Source organism: Coturnix japonica, chromosome 2 (genome assembly GCF_054131305.1).
Source record: "Coturnix japonica strain WE chromosome 2, WE-NBRP24, whole genome shotgun sequence".
NCBI classification, from domain to species: domain Eukaryota; kingdom Metazoa; phylum Chordata; class Aves; order Galliformes; family Phasianidae; genus Coturnix; species Coturnix japonica.
Window position 1 is genome coordinate 20982363 of NC_140664.1, and position 19513 is coordinate 21001875.

Genomic DNA, 19513 nt, shown 5'->3' on the forward strand with positions numbered 1-19513 from the left:
ATTTTCCAGCTGCCCCGGAATATTAATATCTACTGAATATGTTGCCCTATAATGTTTAAACTCCTCATTTAAGTGAATTTTATTTTCATAAAAGGATTGTTTGTCTCCATCAGCATTTTAAAACATTGTAATTGTAATTTAATTGTAATTTCTATTGCTTCCTTCATTTCCATTATTGCACTTTACAGATTGAACTGGAAAAGATATTCCAGTCGGGTATTTTTACCATCTGTCTATATTAGCGGTGGAGCTGCATGTATGGCTGTAGCTCAGTGGGCCCCTCAAATGTTTTTATACACAGTTGGTAAAGCAGTTAACTCTTTGGGTAGAAGACACTGCAGAAACATCTGTAGCTTTCAATAACAACTAAGTATCCCTTAGTACAGCTGTGGTGTTAGTGGATGCCTCACTTGAAGTCATTAATCACCACATTACTCTTGCTACATTTTGTTTTTAATTTATTTTACCATCTTGTATTCAAAATGATCTCATTTTTGCTAGTTCTCCATTATATAAAATAAACTGCTTCTCCCTGCAGTGTGATAGACAGAGCAGTTTGTTGTAGTGAAGAGGCCAGCTCTTGCTAAATTCAAGGTAGTTTCTGTTCTGCATAGGTGTCACCTCTACCTGGGGACTGAGTAAGGAAATTAGAATGATGTTAAATGAAGTTTATAAGGAGCGGAAATTGTTTCTATTCTTGATTTGATGCTGTTCCATAAGTGTTCATTTATGCATCAGCCATGGTAGGTATCCATACAAATTGTTACCTGTTGGCTCAGTACCTCACTATTCAGCAACCAATCAACATTTTGCAGGCAGGCTTATTTCTGAGGATTCTGTGGTTTAATTCTAGATGGTTTGTGTGTTCTGGGCTACAGAGTTGGACCTGTGGCATCACCTTGTGGTGACACGTTTTGCTTGCTGTTCTTTCTTGTGATATGAGATAATGTCCACTTCTCTGCTGTGGGCATCTGACTTTCTTTGGCACTTCCCCAGTTAATTATGTATGCCCAGGGTTCCCCACAGGAGAACCTTTTGCTATGGTCATGCACTGTGTTCTCTTACACTTTCACATGATATGGTAGCAAAGCAGGAAGCAGTGTTTTAGCCCAACAACTTTCCTACTGTAATCTTAGTATTCAAAATTCCTAGAATTTAAGAAGAAGTTGAGATATTCTTCACTCTCGCACCCTGGTCTGACATTATGGAATCGAAATATCCTGAGTTGGAAGGGACCCATATGGATCAAGACCAACTGGAAGTAGGTTCCCAGAGCTCTGAGAGCACAAGTAACACACATGGTGACAACACCTCTGTCTACTCAAAATCAGAATATTCCCACAGGCTACAAATTAGGTTCTATGCCCATTTAGTTACTCTGAATAAAAATGGTGTGGCCCTTGCTTGTTTTCATGACTCTTCAGTATGTCCCTCCCCCCTTGCTATTCTGCATTCCTCACCTGCCTTATGGTAGTGGCCAGAACAGAACCCTGGATTTAAGGTCTTCTGTTTCTTTGCTAGGAAGCACCAAATGCAGCAGCCGTGACTTCTCTCACTTCTTTGGTTTTAAAGTCTTCGGGGAGAAAGTATTACTGAATTGTAGCTGTAATCAAATTACTTAAGAGTCATTAGCATAGACTGAATGCAAGGAAAACAGTAGGGTGTGCTGATGTGATACACTGGCCTGTGGAAAAAGTTCTCCTCCCTAACCAGTGTTACTTATCTTGAACTGTCTGTCCATTGGTTGAGCAGTAAGACGTGCTGTGGTTGCAGAGGTAAACCATCGTGTGTGAGATGGATGGGAGGAAACCAGGCCAGCTCCACCACCAAAAACAACATATCATGTAACGTTCAGCAAGTGCAAAGCTGCTTTCCTGGATGGGGCAGCCATGTGCAATGCAGTATAATGGGCTGCTGTAAAACAAATCCAGTCTTGTGCAATTCTCGTGTGATCTTTCCACAGTTAGTACGACATAATTTATAACTTGATATGATTGTACCTAGCTGCCATGTGAATAACTAGGCTTTCTGTAATGATAAATGACATAACCAGGATATTCACACATTTGTGAAAAGGGCAGCGAATTGACAGTGAAATATACTTGTGTCCTAGTTATGTGTGTTGTAATGTATGCGTTTGAACCAGTGGAGATAATGAAGGAGAGAGGAAGGAAACTAGAAATCTAAAAGGTTTGAGACGGTCAGAAAACAAAGACTATCAGGGATTTATTAGATAGGTGATATGAAACAGTTTCCAAACAGTTGGAAGGATTAATGTGAAAGCATTTTGGTAACAACTTGCCTATTAAACTGAACAGCATTAACTTATTTGTGACGGGATCTGCTACTTTGTTTTTGTATAATGATAGATACACTATTGAAGAGAGCTGTGCTACATGTAAGCAACCGTCTTTTATTCATTTTTCCCTTTCTTTTCAATGTGTTAATCTACTGAACATTAAACATTTGTAAACAAGGGAAAAAAAAAGACCTAAGCTCACTTTTTTTATATACAGATACAGAGATCTCATGTTGAAACAGCAGAGATAAAAGAAACTCACTTTTCTAAGGTGGGAATGGGCCTCGAAAATGAACTTAGTATGGCAACGTATTTGTTATTATTTCGCTCCATGTGGACTGCATGCAAATACACGAAATACGTAGAAAAAACATTGATCTAGTACTCACTTTTGAAATAAGAAACTTAAGAGATATTCTGATTAGAGACTATTTTTAACAGTTTGGATTTAGCAGTAAAGATTCTATCAGTGTCTCCATTCATTCTGAGGAAAGCTGTCCATATGGTTTCTTCTTAACTTGTTTATCAGAATTTGTTATCAACCCTTTTTGTGTGTAAGGAGTGAAGATGGGCAAAAGAAGAAATTCACGGCTGTCCTCAATTTCTTAGATCTTTTTTATTTCTATTATCACCTTTCAGAAAGCCTGCTTCTCCCCAGCACCCTCCTGTCCCTATTAGATAAGATACAAATTTGGATTTAAGGGAAGATGGGAGAGAGTGTGGGTATCAGATGAAAGGACAAATGACTTATTCAAGTGAAATGGAAGGTGTTTTTGAGCCATAATGAGTGTTATTACAGACTCTGCCTGGATTCCTTCATATCCTTCTGTAGTTTTGCTCATTGTTTGGATGCCCTTTGTTGCTATGCCAGCATGACCAGAGTTCGATCCCAGTTTTTGGCTTTGGGCCTTAAGTCTGCCCCTGAAATAGAAGCATTATCACAACACGACTTTCCGAAAATCAACATGATAGGGGTTACACAATTATCCCTAGGTCCTCAAAACTGCCACTTCGAGCAAATCAGAAGCACAGAGAAAGCTGTTCCTATGTCAAATGCTGGGAATAGTGAGTAGAGAAGTATTCTGAGGTTAGTATTGAAAAGAATCATCTCCAAAAGACGGAAGAATTGCAGAAACTTGGCTTCTCTAGAGTCTGTCTTGCAAGTGGGAATTTAAGAACTTAAGCAAAATATCCTTATATATATATATATATATATATGTATGTATGTATGTATATGTATATATATATCTACTTCTGAATCTTTCTGTATGTCTTAGCTGCTTGTTTCTGGTCAGTCATGAAAAAGCTTGCTGAAAAAGTACAAGTGTGTATTAACAACTGGAGGCTCTTCTGAATTTGTAAAGAATGATGCTGTTCCTTCTTACTTATCAAGTGAAGAGCTTATTTGCAGTGCTATATAGTAGCTATGTAGCCACTTCATTATAATCTATTACTTTAAGTTAAACTTCCTTTGAAGGATGGTTACAGATCTGAAAGTGTGGGCTGGAATATCAGACTGAGATGAGTTCTTTAAAAGGTGGCTTGGAGAAGGCTGGTGTAATTGTCTCATCTGAGTATTTCCCATTTCATGGGGAACACCTAGCATCAGCAGAGGGAATGGAAGTGCAGTTAGCTTTTACGCTTGGAATTTTACATCTGAAACAGTTTAATTGTTCTAGAAATAACTGAAGAAACTCTGGAGAGGGTCTGCTTAAGCACGGTAACTTCCAGGTGAAGTCTTCTTGCATTTTTTAGCTCTCAAAACTTTGGCATTCTTAATTCTCCATCATGAATAATGCCTGCAAGTCTTAATTCTGGAGATTATCCGTGAAACAGTCACAATGGGAGACCTTTGGAGCTGAAAACTTTCTCACCCACCCTTTGCTGCAGCACACTCTTAAGACCGATGGAATGACTTGGCAACCATCTTGCTGTCATGTCAGTAAGGAAGACTGTAGGATGACCTAATGGAACTTTTGCAGCCCTTACTATCCACAGCCACTCTCAAGTCATCTTATGCAGCTGCCAAGTTCATTTGCACAAGTGAGCAACTGCCTCAATGCTTGCCAAATATTTTTGCTGCCAGTATACCCCGGTATATTCAGTGATGTGTAACACAACCCGTCTTAGCTGCTGAATCCTCTTACAGTTTCTAATAAGCACAGGAGTATCAGAGTTTCACTTCAGCTTCGGATCAAACCTTGCAATCGTTCTCTTGTTTTTAAGATTCTTGGGCTTCTGAGTGATTACAAATGCCAAACCCAGTCCTTCCTTCCAGTGCTAGTTTGCCTACACAGTGTTGAACAAAAGAAAAACAGGCATCTTTTAGACCTACTTTGGGACTACCCTCACAGAGTTCAGTAGTCATTTCTATTGATCTGATATTCCTTGCACTATAAGGTCCCTGTCTGAATGTCATAATCCAGTGTAATTCACCACATTCAAGTCTGTTCTAAGCTTCATATTTCATGATGTTTTTTTGGGGGTCTTCTTAAAAATGTAATTTGCTGTTTTTTTTGTTTTTTTGTTTTGATTTTTTTTTTCCTGTCTTTTAGTTGTGTACTTTATAGAGATCAGAAAGCCTGAAAAGAATGTAATGGAGGTATTCTCCCTCAGTTCTGTTTGGCAAAGGTTCCTTTCCCTCCCTTTTCTCTCTCTAGTATAAGAAATCATTCTTCAGAGGTTTTTCTGTCTCATATATGTCCAAAGTGAAATTGGGCCACTTGATGCAATTATTGGTCACGATCTACATCTGTCACTTGGCTTCTAAAATTTGGATCCATTGAACTTTTTCAACAACTCATTTCATAGCAGTTTGGTTTATTTAATCCCTCACTACTTCTATCTGTGATTCATTCATCTCTTGATAGCTCTCCAGAAAGCGTTATTTGTGTCTTTTTATTTATCTATTTAAATACACTGGCTGTGTACACTGTTCTGTAATAAGTGTGCATGTTGGTGGGCGGTGTAGGATGAAGGGTGGACTGTGGCAACTTTGCTTTTTGTTTGTATTCACCTTGAAACGACACCTTTTGGGGCTCAAAGAAGTGAATGCCATGTTAATATGCAGCTCTCTCTTCTGTGATTTGTGATTTCTCACCCCAGTACTGATGTGACCTTAGGCTGATGAGCAGAGCTACCAAAACAACAACAAACAAAAAACACCAAAAAACCAACCCCCCAAAAAACAGGAAAAAAAACCCTTGTTTGGCAGCTTCGTTTTTACAAGGGTTATTTTACGCTCCCGCAGAACAATAAGTAATTCAGACCGACTCCTTCAGGCTCTTGCTCCAAAGAAAGCATTGTGGTGGTGTTTTGCGGTAATGGCATTAGTGTGGAAGGTTGGTGAGCGTTAAGCTGTCAGCTGCTAAGTGACCAAGTTTAGAGGGTTCTGTGCTTGGAGTTGCCACACCTGGCAGCCTGGCACAAGAAGGGCTGCTGCAGCTCCTTGAGGCTGGCTCCAGCCCACTGTGAAGGGGTATGTAGTTGTTCCAGGAGGCGCACAGGCATGTGCATGCACTACATTACAGATATGGCCAGCTGCACAGAAAACACAGCATTCACATAGACAGCAGCGGCATCAAAGGCTTCATCCTTTCCCTTCTGTGGCTGACCATGATGAAAGGATGGATTCCTTCTATGACGGGTCCTAGATGCTTACTCTTCTGCATGCCTGGTTTCCCAGCTGCCTCACCCCCACAGACACAAACCGAGTGGTCTCTGGCAGCTGCTCTGATTTATGACCTTCCCAGTAGCCAGCCCACAGCCTCTTTGCTCTCTCCAGCATCTGGCCAGACTCAAAGCTACTCCTGTTTGTGGCTCCCAAGATTGCTACCCTTCTTGCTGGCTACTCTGGCTCAGTGCTTGTCAGGGATCGTGCACAGGCATGTACCAAAGCAATGCATGGGTTCTGACCTCTGCTTGCTGGCACCCTGTGCACCTGGGTTCCTGTGACCTGTGGTCTAGCTCCAGTTCCTGGATGCACTTCCATGCACAGAGTAAGGATTCCTCTCACCCAGGAAAGCAGTTACAAATGCAGTTTAATAAGAAGTGAGGACAAACAGCAATGACCTGGCCCAGGGCATGGCTGCAATACTGTACTGCGTCGCTCCTGCTGATATGCATCTGGGCCCCTCTTATCCTATTTCCCCAGTATTTGCTTGTGCTTCTTCCTTCCCCAAACACTTTAGTCCCACACTTTTTTTGCCCTTGGTTCTTTTAAATATCCTGTACTAAGCCTTGTGCAATCCAAAAATACCCTTTCTGGCAGCTCATAATGAGCCCCATGTCCCAGTGGGCTGTCACTACTTCCCCTCCCCCTTTGTTTGCAAGGTAATCTAGAGAGCTTCTCCCATCAGCTCTCTGTCATGGCCCCACTCCCGAGCCCTTGTGCTACTTGTCCTGCTGTGGCAGACATGGCAATAGTCAGACCAAGAGCTCTTTTTGCTCTGGTTACTGGGGTCTGTTGGTTATCTGTGCTGTTCTGTGTTTGTGGGGAGGAGCCTTCAATCACACAACCTAACACTGTTTCCTTTTGTCACTAAAGTCATGAGATCAGGCAGTGCACAGCTGCTCCAACATATGAGGGCACAGTGTGGGCTCTCTTGTGACTCCTCGATTCCAACACTGCCAGCAGCCTGAAGTTCCTCAGGCATAAACCAGTTTGGTTTTTATTTCTTGTACATACTAAAGAGCAACCAAGTGCAATGAAAATAATAATAACCACCAGCATCCAGCTCTTCATTGTAGTAAATAGCAAAGTGTGGGGAAATAGGGAAGGATTAGGGGTTTAAAAGTACTGGTTTTCATACAGTGCTTCTAACCACACGAGTATTTTGTTTCTCAAAACTGCTGCAATGGGCTGCAGACTATAAAATGCTTGATTTGTTGTTGGCTTGAAAGCAGTGCCAGCAAAGCAGACAGGTCTCAAACACGAGGTGGTTTGGGTGAGGTGTCACCATTTGTTCCAAACATGCTTCTTGTTCTACCTGCTGGCTGATCTGTAGCAGCTGAAGTCTCCTTTTGTTTAATTGAAGGTTTTTTTTAAATTCTGAATGCATCTTGCATCTGCTTTGGCTTTTCTCGCCCTTAGAGCAAGCAAGTTTATACCCAGATCTTTATTGCCTTCAGATATTTCAGACTATAATTAGGTTCCTCTTGCCCTCACCCCCCTTCCAGGCTCCCTTGTTTTCAAGGCTGAACATGTTAAGCTCGAGAGGCAGTTGCTGCTATCTCAGCCTGTGTTTGTTTCCACCCTCTGGACTCTCAATGACGTATGTCATTTTTCACACTAGGTTTTGGGTTTCATGAGCACCTTTCCTCTTATGCATGGTTTTTCCCCCCTCCCCTTTTTCTCTGATTCGTTAATTTAGTTTTGACCACAAAATGGAAAGCCTGGGGTGCGTTTTTGTGCTAAGGCTCGACTTACTACTCGTGGGGAGTAAACTCTTTGAAAGGGCTGACAATAGCAGGACAAGGGGAAATGGTTTTAAGTTAAAACAGCGAAAATTTAGGTTGGATGTTAGGGGGAAGTTCTTCACTAGGAGAGTGGTGAGGCCCTGGAACAGGCTGCCCAGGGAGGTTGTGGATGCCCCGTCCTTGGAGGTGTTCAAGACCAGATGGACGGGGCCCTGGGCAACCTGATCTAGTAAATGTGTATGTTTGGTGGCCCTGCCAGGCAGGGGGGTTGGAACTACAAGATCCTTGAGGTCCCTTCCAACCCGGGTCATTCTGTGATTCTGTGATTCTGTGACTTAAGGTGATAGACTTGTGAGCAAACATGAGAAATTCACACGCATCTCATTAATAAGAGTCAGATTTTTTATCCTGAGAGAATGCCCACAAGTATTATGATAAAAGCAGCCTCTTTCTTGGTCCCTGTATCCACGTGCCTCAGCGCACTCAGTAAATCTGCGGTGATTGAATGTAACCTTTATTGCATGTAGCCCAAGAGTTAGCTCATGCCATTTCGCAGCCGCCGCGGCCTGAATGGCGATGACACATGCGTTACAAGGCAGGCATGTTTTAGCAGGGCACAGCTGCAGGCTGAAGTTCTAATAAAAAGCTGATTCAGGGCTCACGCGGTGGCGTTTGGGGTTTTCTCGCCGGGATTTTGGTGTTTTTTCACCATCGTTAAGCGTTCGGCCAGGAATAGAAACTGCCTCTTTAAGAAGCCTCCGCGTAGGTAGCAGGAGCAGCCTGCAGAATGCAGGGGAAGCTTAGCTTTGCTGCGAAGCCCGAGTGTAACCTAACTAGCTGGGGGATATGCAACTGCTGATTGACAGCAGGACCAGCATTATGCAAATACTGCCAGAGCTGGGGGCTCTGTTAGGGAGCTCTCTACACACGCTGCGCTACGTGCTGCGCTCGCTTCTCCTCCTGCCCGGTTTAACAGTCAATAAACGGCACCAAACAATTTGTTGCTTTTTGGGGACGTGGTGGCGTGTAAAAATCTCGAGTGCGGTTTCAGTTTTGAGATACGTGTGAGAGAGCCGGAGCTATGTGTCAGAGCTTGTTACTCAAGCTAAATTAGGTAATTTTTAGCTGGGTAATGTGCTAATCTTTAAACCTTTATGTTTTTAAATCCTGCGTGCGTCTGGTCTCTTCATACAAAAGTGTATTTTGCTTGTTTCTTCTCGTCTTCTTCAGTCTGAAGCCTTATGTAGGTCAGGCTTGGCTTAAGCAGATTTCCTGAACCTGCGTCAGCTTAAGCTGAAGGAATTTTAATAAACCCTCCCTTGTAGGCGTGGGCCTAAATGAGACTAGCCTAGTTAAGCCTGATCTTTTTCTGTTTGTGAAAAAGAGCTGAGCAGAGCTAGGGACTGCATGGTGGCTTCGGGAGCTGCTTCCTTAATTCAGAGCTAACAATGGTCGGGAAGGCCAGATCTTCTAATTTCACCTTATCTGAAAAGCTCGATTTGCTAAAACTCGTGAAGCCTTACGTTAAAATTCTCGAAGAACACACCAATAAGCATTCCGTAATAGTGGAAAAAAACAAGTGCTGGGATATCATAGCCGATAACTACAATGCCATCGGAGTAGATCGCCCGCCTCGCACCGCACAGGGCCTGCGCACGCTGTACAAGAGGCTCAAAGAATATGCCAAGCAGGAGCTATTGCAGCAAAAGGAGACTCATTCAGACTGTAAAAGCAGCATTTCCGAGCCAACCAAGAAAGTTGTGGAGATGATTCCACAGATTTCCAATGTGTGTTTAAGAGACAGGAGCGGTGTACAAAGGTGAGAGAATTCTTTTTATTTCATTGCTGAATGAAAATGATGGCGCCTCCTATCTGCCGTGTAACGCTTTTCGTGTGCTCGGTGTCCTAAAGGAAGTGTTTGCGAGGGAAAATCCCAAAGCTGGGAACAATGACAAAATCATATTGCTTTTGTTTGATGACCAGCTTTATGGTGACTTAGCACTGCGTTCGTCTCTCAGCTCTTTTCAAAGCCTGTTTCAGTCTTTGTCACACTCCGGAAAGTGAGGGTTAAGGGAGAATCAAAGAGAAATAGTAGCTCCAACCTCTACCCCTCCCCTACTTTTTAATAGGCAGATTATTCAAACACTGGCAAAGTGATGGCTATTCTCCTCCATTTAAGGCAATACTGCAGTCATTTTGCAACATATGCAACTGTTACCGGTTTATGTAAGATTTTTGATAAAGTTAGTTTGCAGAGCTAAGAAACCTTGCTCAGAGAGCTTGTTTTGCCTCTCGTTTGCTCTGATGTGCATACTGCTTGAACTGATACCAACCCTGTACCCCCCGCACCACAGTGACTTTGGGAGTGCAGATGTGCTTTAAAAATGTTACTTTCCTTACGTTGATGGGAATTCTCTGAAACTGGAGCAGAGCTAATTGCTGTCTAAACTCCAAGCAGTTCTGTCCTGTGTGCTGGGCAGCTTAAATGCACACGAGGAGGAACTGAGAGATACAGCAGTAGAAGTTTTCTTTTTTGTAGGGCTTTTTTTTTCTTCCTTCCTTTCTTTTTTTCTTTTACTGCTCAGTAAAGTGAGGCACACTGTCTAGATCTGAAGCCAGACATAATACAGGCAGGCAGCATACAGGCTTTCTTACACAGCTGGCGAATGCCCCTCGTATCTGACTTGCAGCACTCTGCTGATTCTGTATTGGTCCTTGAGGGATCCAAAAATGCCTGGGTCAGGTTCTGGTTCCTCCAGATACACAAAGTGAGCTTGGCAGGAGGGATAAAAGCCAAATAAATCCTCTCAAATCTTGAGAAATCTCCGATTTTTATTTTTATTGTTTTCTCCTTTTCACAAACGGATTAATGGGAAGTGAACTTCCCATATTTCAATCAGATATACAGATAGTTGGTGCAGCAGCTGAATGCTCTAAGAAAAACTGGCATGAGTACACAGGACAAATTCGATTCACAGTGCCACCGGTTGAACTGAATGGTAACAATTGCCTAAATCCCAACATAGCAGATGCTCTAAAAATATGCTGCTGTGGGTCCTTGGCGTAAAGGAGTCTGAAGCAACTGGGCTGCTCTGCTGCTCCTGGTGAATGCCCCTGGAGGAACAGTTCCAAAGAATACTCTGGAACAAAACAAGGCTTTTAATTGCGCTAATAAAGGTTGCAGTGTCTCGACTACCAACTTTTGTAAGGAGGAAAAAAAAAAACAAACAATAGTGTGAGAACTTTGGGTTGCAGATCAGCTTATAAAAAGCAGCACCGCTTTTCATGACCCATGAATGATTAAGACCTAATGATCTCCATAGCTTGTCTCCTGTAAGGTAAATGTTTTTTGCAGTCCTTTATGGCTCTGGGGACGTCGACTTGATTATTGCTTACCCCAAATGGCAGTTCCTAGGGACAGCCAAGGCGCTGCCTGTGGAAGGGAAAGCTTATCATCTAAATATATATACATATATTTTTTTTTCCTACCCAAATACATCAGTATTTTGTAGTTCTGATGCATTTTATCCTGATTTGGGGAACCCAGTATTGGATTTTAACTCTCTAGGATATGGCTTAGCTTTTTGGAAGCAAATACAACTTAGAATGAATCCAAATTCTTAATTGCACCTTTAAGCAATTTCTAGTTCACTGTGATTAAACAAAACCGAGTGAATCATGGGTGCCTCCAGGGTTATAAATACCATCCCCCAGTTGTGGTAACTGTTGTTTGTCTTTCTTTCAGTCAAGTTGTCAGAAACAACATTAGAAACCACCATGCAGGCGTTCCTTTTGTTTCTCAGTTCCTTCTTTCTCTCTTCACTAATTGGTTTCCTCTTAAGACGCTGATTCTAAGGGGAAAAAAAAAACCCAAACCCAACCAACAGCTTCATCTGTATCACCTGCAGACTTGGTCATTTCCAGATTCTCTGTGAGAGATGGATTTGTCACTGCCCAGAGGCCCTACTCTACATTAGACCAATCCTCACCTCTCTTTCTTCTCTTGACCTCTCGCACTTTCTCTTTCTTCCCCCTCCCTCTGTTCCCCTTTGTCAGAATGATCTGCTTCTCCTATGAGTTGTTTCCAGGTTTCTCAGGCTAGCAGCTGGCCAGGAGCCAGCAAATAAATAAGAGGGAAGCTGTGTTGGAAGCTGTGGTTGGGAAGGGGGAGACCCAGAACTACAGTCAGTGAGGGGAGAAACAGTGAAAATTTGTATGCGGGAAAGTACTTCTGATGCTTCAGGATGGAGTGTGAGAAGGGTGTAGAGAAGCAGGTGAAGCTTTGAGGCGTGAGGGAGTAAGGTGATAGAATTGATATTTGATATGCAGCTCAGGTGACAGTAGGCAGAATTAAGATCGTTTTCTTCAGGGATAGATGAAAGTTCTGTTTCCGATTCCTGCTTCGATAGACTTTTTCTTTTGGAAAGCCTTAATGTAAATGGTTTGGGTGGTTGGCAGGACTGATTTTTGGAAAATCTGCTGCTAAGCAGAGCAATGTTTTTAATAATCAAATAGTCCTCAGACTGTAGCTTGTAGCGGTCACAAGGACTTAAAAAAACACACAAAAAACCACTCATACACCTGCCTCCGTTTTAATAGATAGCACTCAAGTCCACCAGAGTTAGGGCACATGTGTGAAGGTTGTATTAATCATGGATCCACTGGCTGCCTTTAGCTGCTAGCAGCAGTTTAGTCTTTCAAGGGCTGGGGAATGTCTCACATCTGCAACCACCTTTTTGAACAGTCATGGCCATAGTGGTGCACTGTCTTTGCTCTCAGTGCCAGGTTAACTCTTCCCTGTTCCCATATTGCACTGTACTGCCTCCCAAGTCATGCTGAAGGTATTCTTTGTAGATCTATACCGTCAGATAGTTCAAAAAGTGGATCTGGCTTACAAAAGTATTACCTGTATAAAGGAATGATATGCAGAACCATAGGGTATCAGACACAGCTGATGGTGGTGAAATAGGCAGGAGCAGTTCGAGCCATGAATATCATCAGAGCCAATGTAATGTCAAATCATGACTGGAGGAGCTGCTGACTCAGGAGTTTTCACAAAGGCAGATGAGTCAAGTGGGTGTTGTACTTTAGAGTACAAGCTGGAAAAATGCTGCACAGAACTATGGGCTTGTTCTTAACATTTCCATGCCCTCTCTTAAAACTTCAGAAAACCAGTGAGATCATTGGTACAGAGGGAAGGAACAAGGATTAGCTTGATTCCTTGATCTACTGACAGGGTCATCATCTGGGCTGTGGTTTCTTCTCCCCAGGCTTCTTCAGTCATTTTATTCAGCAATTGTTTTACCAAAAAAACCCAACAAAAATAGAGCCTAAACATTTACATGCATGAGTCAGAAACAGGGAATGCATTAGAACAGGAGGAGATTAGTAAGTTTGGGAGATGGAAATGTTTCTGCAAGTTTATGGCCTTTTAAAATCGCTTTCTAGATTACACAAACCGTTTCCTCTGTCACTTGCATCACCTTCTGCTGCTGCTTTGTTTTTATTCTCACTTATTACTAATGCTCGCTTATCCTGTTTCAGAATAAGAACCTTCCAAGATTGTTCATGTAGGTTGTACTGCCAATACCATCTAAATAATATGGGGCTGTGTGTGGTGGAAAGAAGGAGGGATGCAGATGATGGTCGTGTTACAAAGCAGAGGTCCAGGCATGGGTAGCATAGAGTATTACTTCAAATGAAGCTTTGGTTACTGACAACTATGTTTGTTTTATAGTTTTTAATGGATTATTTAAATATGATTTTGTGTGTTCTAGCACTAGTATCGATAAAGAAACAATTGCTGGTACCAGTTCACCACAGGCAATGTTGGATCACCATCCTGCTACAGTCATGATGGAGTTGCAGTCGGAAGAGGATGTCAAACCTCCTCCTTCTTTGATAATAGACTCACAGCCCAGTGAGAATGTAGAACAAGAGGAAGATCACCAGTTGGTGCACATTATGGAAAGGTCTCCTTCAACGTCAGTATCTTCAGTTGACATGAGAGTTATGATGTCACCCTCTCCTGTGCCAAGAAGAGATGAGTTCTTTAGGCTTGAGGTTGGAGAACGCTTTAGACCCATGTGTGGGTATGACCCACAGATGTTGCAAATGCTGAAAGAAGAGCATCAAATAATATTAGAAAATCAAAGAAAAATTGGGCTTTACGTCCAAGAAAAAAGAGATGGTTTGAAAAGAAAGCAGCAGCTGGAAGAAGAACTGTTGCGAACAAAAATCAAAGTAGAGAAGCTAAAGGCAATACGACTACGCCGTGATCTGCCAGAATACAGCAGTATCTAAATATTTTATTACTTCTGTCACATCCCCTGAAATACTTAATAATAAATGCTTTTGCCCTAGTGAAACTGTTCCTTATGTTAATATGGCCTTGAAAGATGAAAGCCTGTTTTCCATGTTGTTGTTTATGTACCTTAATAAAAACACCTTGTAGGGGTTTGAGTGCACCAGCTCTTCTGGGCTGAAGTATAATCAAATCGTATAGACTTCAGGACGATGAAAATCCCAACTTGTTAAATATTTCAACTTATCTGTAATAGAGTTGCAAAAAGCAATTCAGCTCAGTTCTATTTCAACATTTGACCATACCCGTTATTTGTTCAAACAATTAGCAATCCTTTATTACCTTCACAAACTTACTGCTTAGTAAAGACGTAAAAAGGAGGAGTAAGAAGCTATGTTTGAATATGCTCTTCTTTTCATGTTGGTAAATCTTGTGACAGTGGTGAAATTTTGCTGATGCATCAGCTTGGAAAACAGAATTACTGGATTGTTCTATTTTTTTAATGTTCAGTAGACAGTTGAATAAATGTACATCTTTTAAGAAGTTAATACTTTTGAATATGGTTTTCAGTGGATGAGTGTTTCCATAGGACATGATGAAAATAGAGACAACGAGTGCAACAGTTCATTTTTAAAACTGCATGCATGCATCATTTGTGTGTACAGTTACCATGATTGTATATTCACTTTGAGTAATTATACTGGTCCTCAACCGGAAAATAAGTCTAATATGCTGACTTGCATGCATCATTACTACAGTGCACATGCAACCAAGACAGTTGTAGGTGCCTTTGATGGATATCAATATGACGATAAGCTATCAGAATGAAATAGCTTCTGTACGTAAGTTATGTGAGTCGAAATCTACAGGAGATTCTTTGTTATTCTTGGTACCTTTTATAAATGCCGTTGTTCTGCTCCTTTGATTAGTTTCAAATAAAAAGCCCAAAATGAAAAAGAAATTGATTATTCTGTCTGTCCTTGAAGCAACACTTTCCTCTGCATTTATGATCAGTATTCATAACTGGAAGAAAAATACTGGCAAGCCTAATTCCCTAACAATTAATTTCTTTGTAATTCTTGGTCTCCTGCCTGTTATGAATGGATCCACAACTTCCTTTGACACCCGCTTCCTTATTCCCTGTCTCCTTCCTCCAAACTGTAGTAAAGGAAAAGGAAATTAAGCCCAGCAACAAGGAAAAAAGCACTAGCAAAGGAAATGTAATTCTTTTGGTTTCTCCTATCTCAGAGGGCTCCAAAACCAGAAAGAATAAAAGCAATAGGAAAGAGAATGCTTTTTCCTGCGGCTGCTTGTTACTGTCAATCCTGTTGTCCCAAATTTCCTTCTTTCCCCATTCCCACAGAACCTCAGTATGTGAGTGTGGGGCACCAGTGTGTGTTATCAGACTGTTTGAAGGTAAACCACACGGCTCGTCAGACTTCTGAGTGAATCAGGTTACCTTTGTAACCACAGGGATAAATGCTTATTAAAAACGAAAGGCTGGAACCATGTAACTTAGTTCAGGGACTAATTGAGCTTAAAGCATTGAAGTTAAAATTTTATAAGAGTGGTGAGAGAGAAATCATCTTGACTTTCAGTGCTTAGAACAATTTGAAGAGGTTACAGGAGGAAAACTGAGGAAAAATGCAGACTGTGAGAACAGATGTCGTCAACACAGAATTGCCCCGTGCTTTTCCTGTTGTGTGACAGAGAAAAGAATACTCCAAGGATTGGTTCTTCTGGGGATATCTGCACGTGCTTACAATGATGATGTCTGAACGAATGGCCTCTGTTTGTGTACAGCCCTTGGCTTGCTTCTGTCTTTTTTGGTTCAAGGACGTTGATCTGTTTTTATATAGCTAGTAACACTTCCATGAGACATTCAGTTCCCTGGGTTTACAAGAGTCAAAATCTTGGCTTTAATAAATACTTTATTAAACATTAGAACATCTTACTTGTTCTACTTTGCCATCTGAAGTGTGGCTTCTTGGAAATGGGTAACAGCACTACGTTCCGTGTCCTTATCTTACAGTTTGGAAATGTTTGATTTTTCTGGTGAAAATCAGAATTCCAGTTTCCAGTGGAAGGCAATAAATTCCTGTTATTGTTTCTGCAAATTGATGCCTTTTCCTAGTTTAGAAAATAATTTGCAGGTGGCTTAATATCTTACAATGTTTTTAACTTACAGTTAACCTTATTTTGGCCACAAAAAAAATGCTCTGCAGACATTTTGGAATATTTTGGGTTGAATTCTCCATTCTCTTTGAGGTAGATTAAAAGGTGACCTCCAGGGACGCTGTTGCTATGGTATTATAGTTCCAAGAACTGGAACTGGAAGAATTTTCAGTCTTTGAAAGCTTGTAGACCTTCCTGAACTGGATGGGAAAGTAGATGCGTTGATTCTGTGTAGAGCATGGTGCCCATTATACTCCTGATATTGGAGGGCAAAGGATGCAAATGAGTAAAGAAATAATAAAATATACAGGCCTTCTCAGAACGGTCTCCCTCTAATCATTGTTCTGTGTTTGGTTGTCCTAGCTTTGTCTCTAGTTTTGTTTGTGGAAGGCCTCTCGTTCTGACTTGCAAGCAACATGCCTCATTCTCTGAGATATCATGCATTTAGTTTGCTTTGCTCTCTGCTGTGTTTCTTTCCTTTTCTTTTTTCTTTCTTTTTTTTTTTTTTTGGAAGATCTGTGGGGAAGATCTCTTGAATCCCATAGTAGTTTGCTCGCTTCTTGTGACACGTTGGTGACATCAGTGCAGTGCAGTATGGTGCTGATTCTATGTTATTCCTTCCCATGCTGATCTGTCTTTCTTTCTCACCCCACATCTGCTTCTCAGTATCAGGTTATCTGTCTGCGTCAGACTTTGCACTTCTCAGTGCCTGTTCTCGGGTTTTTTTCTGTATTACTAATGTGGAGATCTGCACGTACAGCTGTGTCTAAGTCCTTCTGGACCTTAAAGTGCTATGAATTTTTACTGTTCCAGTAAATTATATTCCATTAGCATGTGTGAAAGGGATGGTCGAAAGCCCTTCCCTCCTTCAACCCCATTCTTATCCTCCTGTTCCCTTTGCTGTATCTGGCAGTGGCATTCCCTGTCTGCATGTTTACAAAGCACTGTGTACAAGCAGAGTAATTTTAGGCAAGGGCAAATTTCTACCATATGTTCGTGTCCTTCTACTAAGTTAACTGAAATAAACAGGCTCTGGGGGTACTTGAATTCTCAACATATAAATGAATTTAATTTTTTAGGGTTAGATTAAAAAACTACAACTGTGATAACCTCACGATCATTGCGATAACATCTTGTGTAACTTTATCCATCTCAGCAACTGTTTAATCAGTCTACACTTTTATCAACTGTTCCCTAATTATCTTTTCCTCTTCCCACTCCCAAGCTCATCTGGCATCATCTTGTTGGCTGTGCTTGCCCTGCATCAGAAGCATTATCAGGTAAAAATGGCAGAAAAGAGAGGTACTCTAAGGCTGGCAAAGATTACTTACAGCAAAATCTTACACTTACATTCCTCTCTTCTAGCATTCTCCACCTCACTAGTTTCAATTGCTTTCTTTCATTTATATTTCCACATATTCTCTTGCTTGGGAATGCATAGACTAGAGCTTGAATGCTTTGTGTCCCTGTGATTTCCAATAGGCAAAGCCTTTATATTGCTTGTAATTATTAAAAAAAATTGCTTGTGAATTGGAGGAACAAATGGAGAATTGTGAGGCACAGTTTTACTTGACAAACTGTCTTTCCGCAGTTCAAATATAACACATTTTCACAAGGTGATTGAATCTCATGTTGATGAAGTTCATAGTGTTGCCCAAGGCTAGAGAAGGAGATTGTAAACATAATTAGTTTTTTTTATTTTTCCTTTTTCTTGAAAATTATTTGTGCTCCAAACTGCACTATAGAAAGGTTAAACCTAACAGAACTTTACATACATTTGCTCCAGGACATTCAGACTTCAAGCTATGGTGTTTTTAAAAGCTTAAAGATAGAATTCTTGCATCAGATACCTACAGTGCTGAAGTAGTTGAAAACATTAGTTGTGATTTCTTCATAATGGGGATGGATAAGGGACAGGGAGTCCACAGGGAGACTGAGCAATGTGCAGATACTGACTCTCTCTGGTGTTCTTGTCCTTCTTAAGTGCTGTGGGGTTGCATACTATTTTATCCCAGTGATTGCACAAAATAATTTGTTGACCCATCCAAAGATTTCTGAGTGAACGTGACACCTTGCCTGACCCTGTATTAGTCACACATGAGCAGTATTGTTATTCCATGAGATTTTTATTCCATATATAATCAGCAGTTGCTCTACTTATGATTTCTCCTTGCTCTTTAGCAAAACTGAAGACTTGGAAATCATATTGTGCTTGATCTTCATCTGTAGTTAGCATGATCACAATAACAGTAATAATTTAACAAAATACATCTAAAAAGATGATTTCCTGGACTGTGATGCTCCTCCATATGCTGTTGATGTCAAGGTCTGGTTTGGTTAAGGCTCAGTCAGTTTGTATCCTGTGAGTTGCCATTTGCTCACCATGCATGGCTTTGTGTGATCCTTGTCTGTACTGTTAATCCTTTCTCAGAATCTCTCTCTTTTTAACGTTCAGAATTTGTGTGATTGAAATAACTGAGTTTACAAATGGTCAGTTCTATTTTAAGATGTAATTGAACAGTGAAACGGTAGGACAAAGCCTTTATCTAATGTAGGGGGTGGGGGAGAAGGGATTTTGTACTGTTTGTGGTTAGTTGCTGCAATGTTGTTCCTCCTGTGTTATGTAGATAAAATCTGTTGCCCTAATCTCAAGTTGTACTGTTATTAATTGATGAAGAGATCGTGCTAAAGAAAGTAATTTATCATAACTCAGCAACAGTTCTAAAAATGTTACTTAGTCCACTTGTTGCTACTGTTAACACAATTCTGCGGAGTTAATCTATGGTGTGTATCAGAAATACAGAATTAAGGTGAGATATGCCATAAATCCAAAGTTCATATATACATATGGGTATTGGAATAAGATTGAACATTAGAATTAAAATATAGGTATCAATCCTATCTCTGTTACCTGGGAGAAGAGCCCGGCCCCCACCTCAGCACATCCTTATTTCAGGCAGTTGTAGAGAACAATATGGTCTCCCCTGAGCCTCCTCTCCTCCAGGATGAACAATCCCCATTCTCTCAACTGCTCCTCGTAAGACTTGTGCTCCATATCCTTCACAGCTTCATTGCCCCTCTCTGGACACTCTCCAGGGTCTTGATGTCTTTCTTATAGTGAGAGGCCTAAAACACAGTACTTGAGGCAAGCCCTCACCAGAGTTAAATACAGGGAGATGATATTGTAGATGGGCTTTGGCAGTAGGTTGTCTATCACAATGGACTTGCATATAACACTGCCAGTGTCTACTTTCAGTTTGGCCAAACCGTTTTATGCTGGGTTACCCCATCTCATGTATGTGTGCTATAGCATATAT

General features: G+C 41.2%; 2 protein-coding genes across 4 annotated transcripts in view; both read left to right on the forward strand.

Moving 5' to 3' along the window:
* RAD54B (RAD54 homolog B) overlaps positions 1-19513 on the forward strand; it is a 56773-nt gene that overhangs the window by 8086 nt on the left and 29174 nt on the right. Inside the window, exon 4 of one of the 3 annotated variants that reach the window (XM_085537205.1) lies at positions 17422-17476. The exons of the other annotated variants lie outside the window; for them this stretch is intronic. The gene's annotated coding sequence lies outside the window, so the exon portion shown is untranslated. The remainder of the gene's footprint in view (positions 1-17421; positions 17477-19513) is intronic. 3 annotated transcript variants of the gene reach the window in all.
* On the forward strand, positions 9093-14982 carry FSBP (fibrinogen silencer binding protein). The gene is made up of 2 exons (XM_015855934.3): positions 9093-9536; positions 13495-14982. Exons 1-2 carry the CDS (start codon positions 9166-9168, stop codon positions 14018-14020), a joined length of 897 nt encoding a protein of 298 aa, XP_015711420.2. The 5' UTR covers positions 9093-9165; the 3' UTR covers positions 14021-14982.

What these genes read in the sequence shown, in the direction of transcription:
- FSBP (XM_015855934.3), top strand. Translation starts at nt 9,166, where the DNA reads ATGGTCGGGAAGGCCAGATCTTCTAATTTCACCTTATCTGAAAAGCTC. An exon ending in GACAGGAGCGGTGTACAAAG is followed by an intron (nt 9,537 to 13,494) that starts GTGAGAGAATTC and finishes TGTGTGTTCTAG; the next exon opens with CACTAGTATCGATAAAGAAA.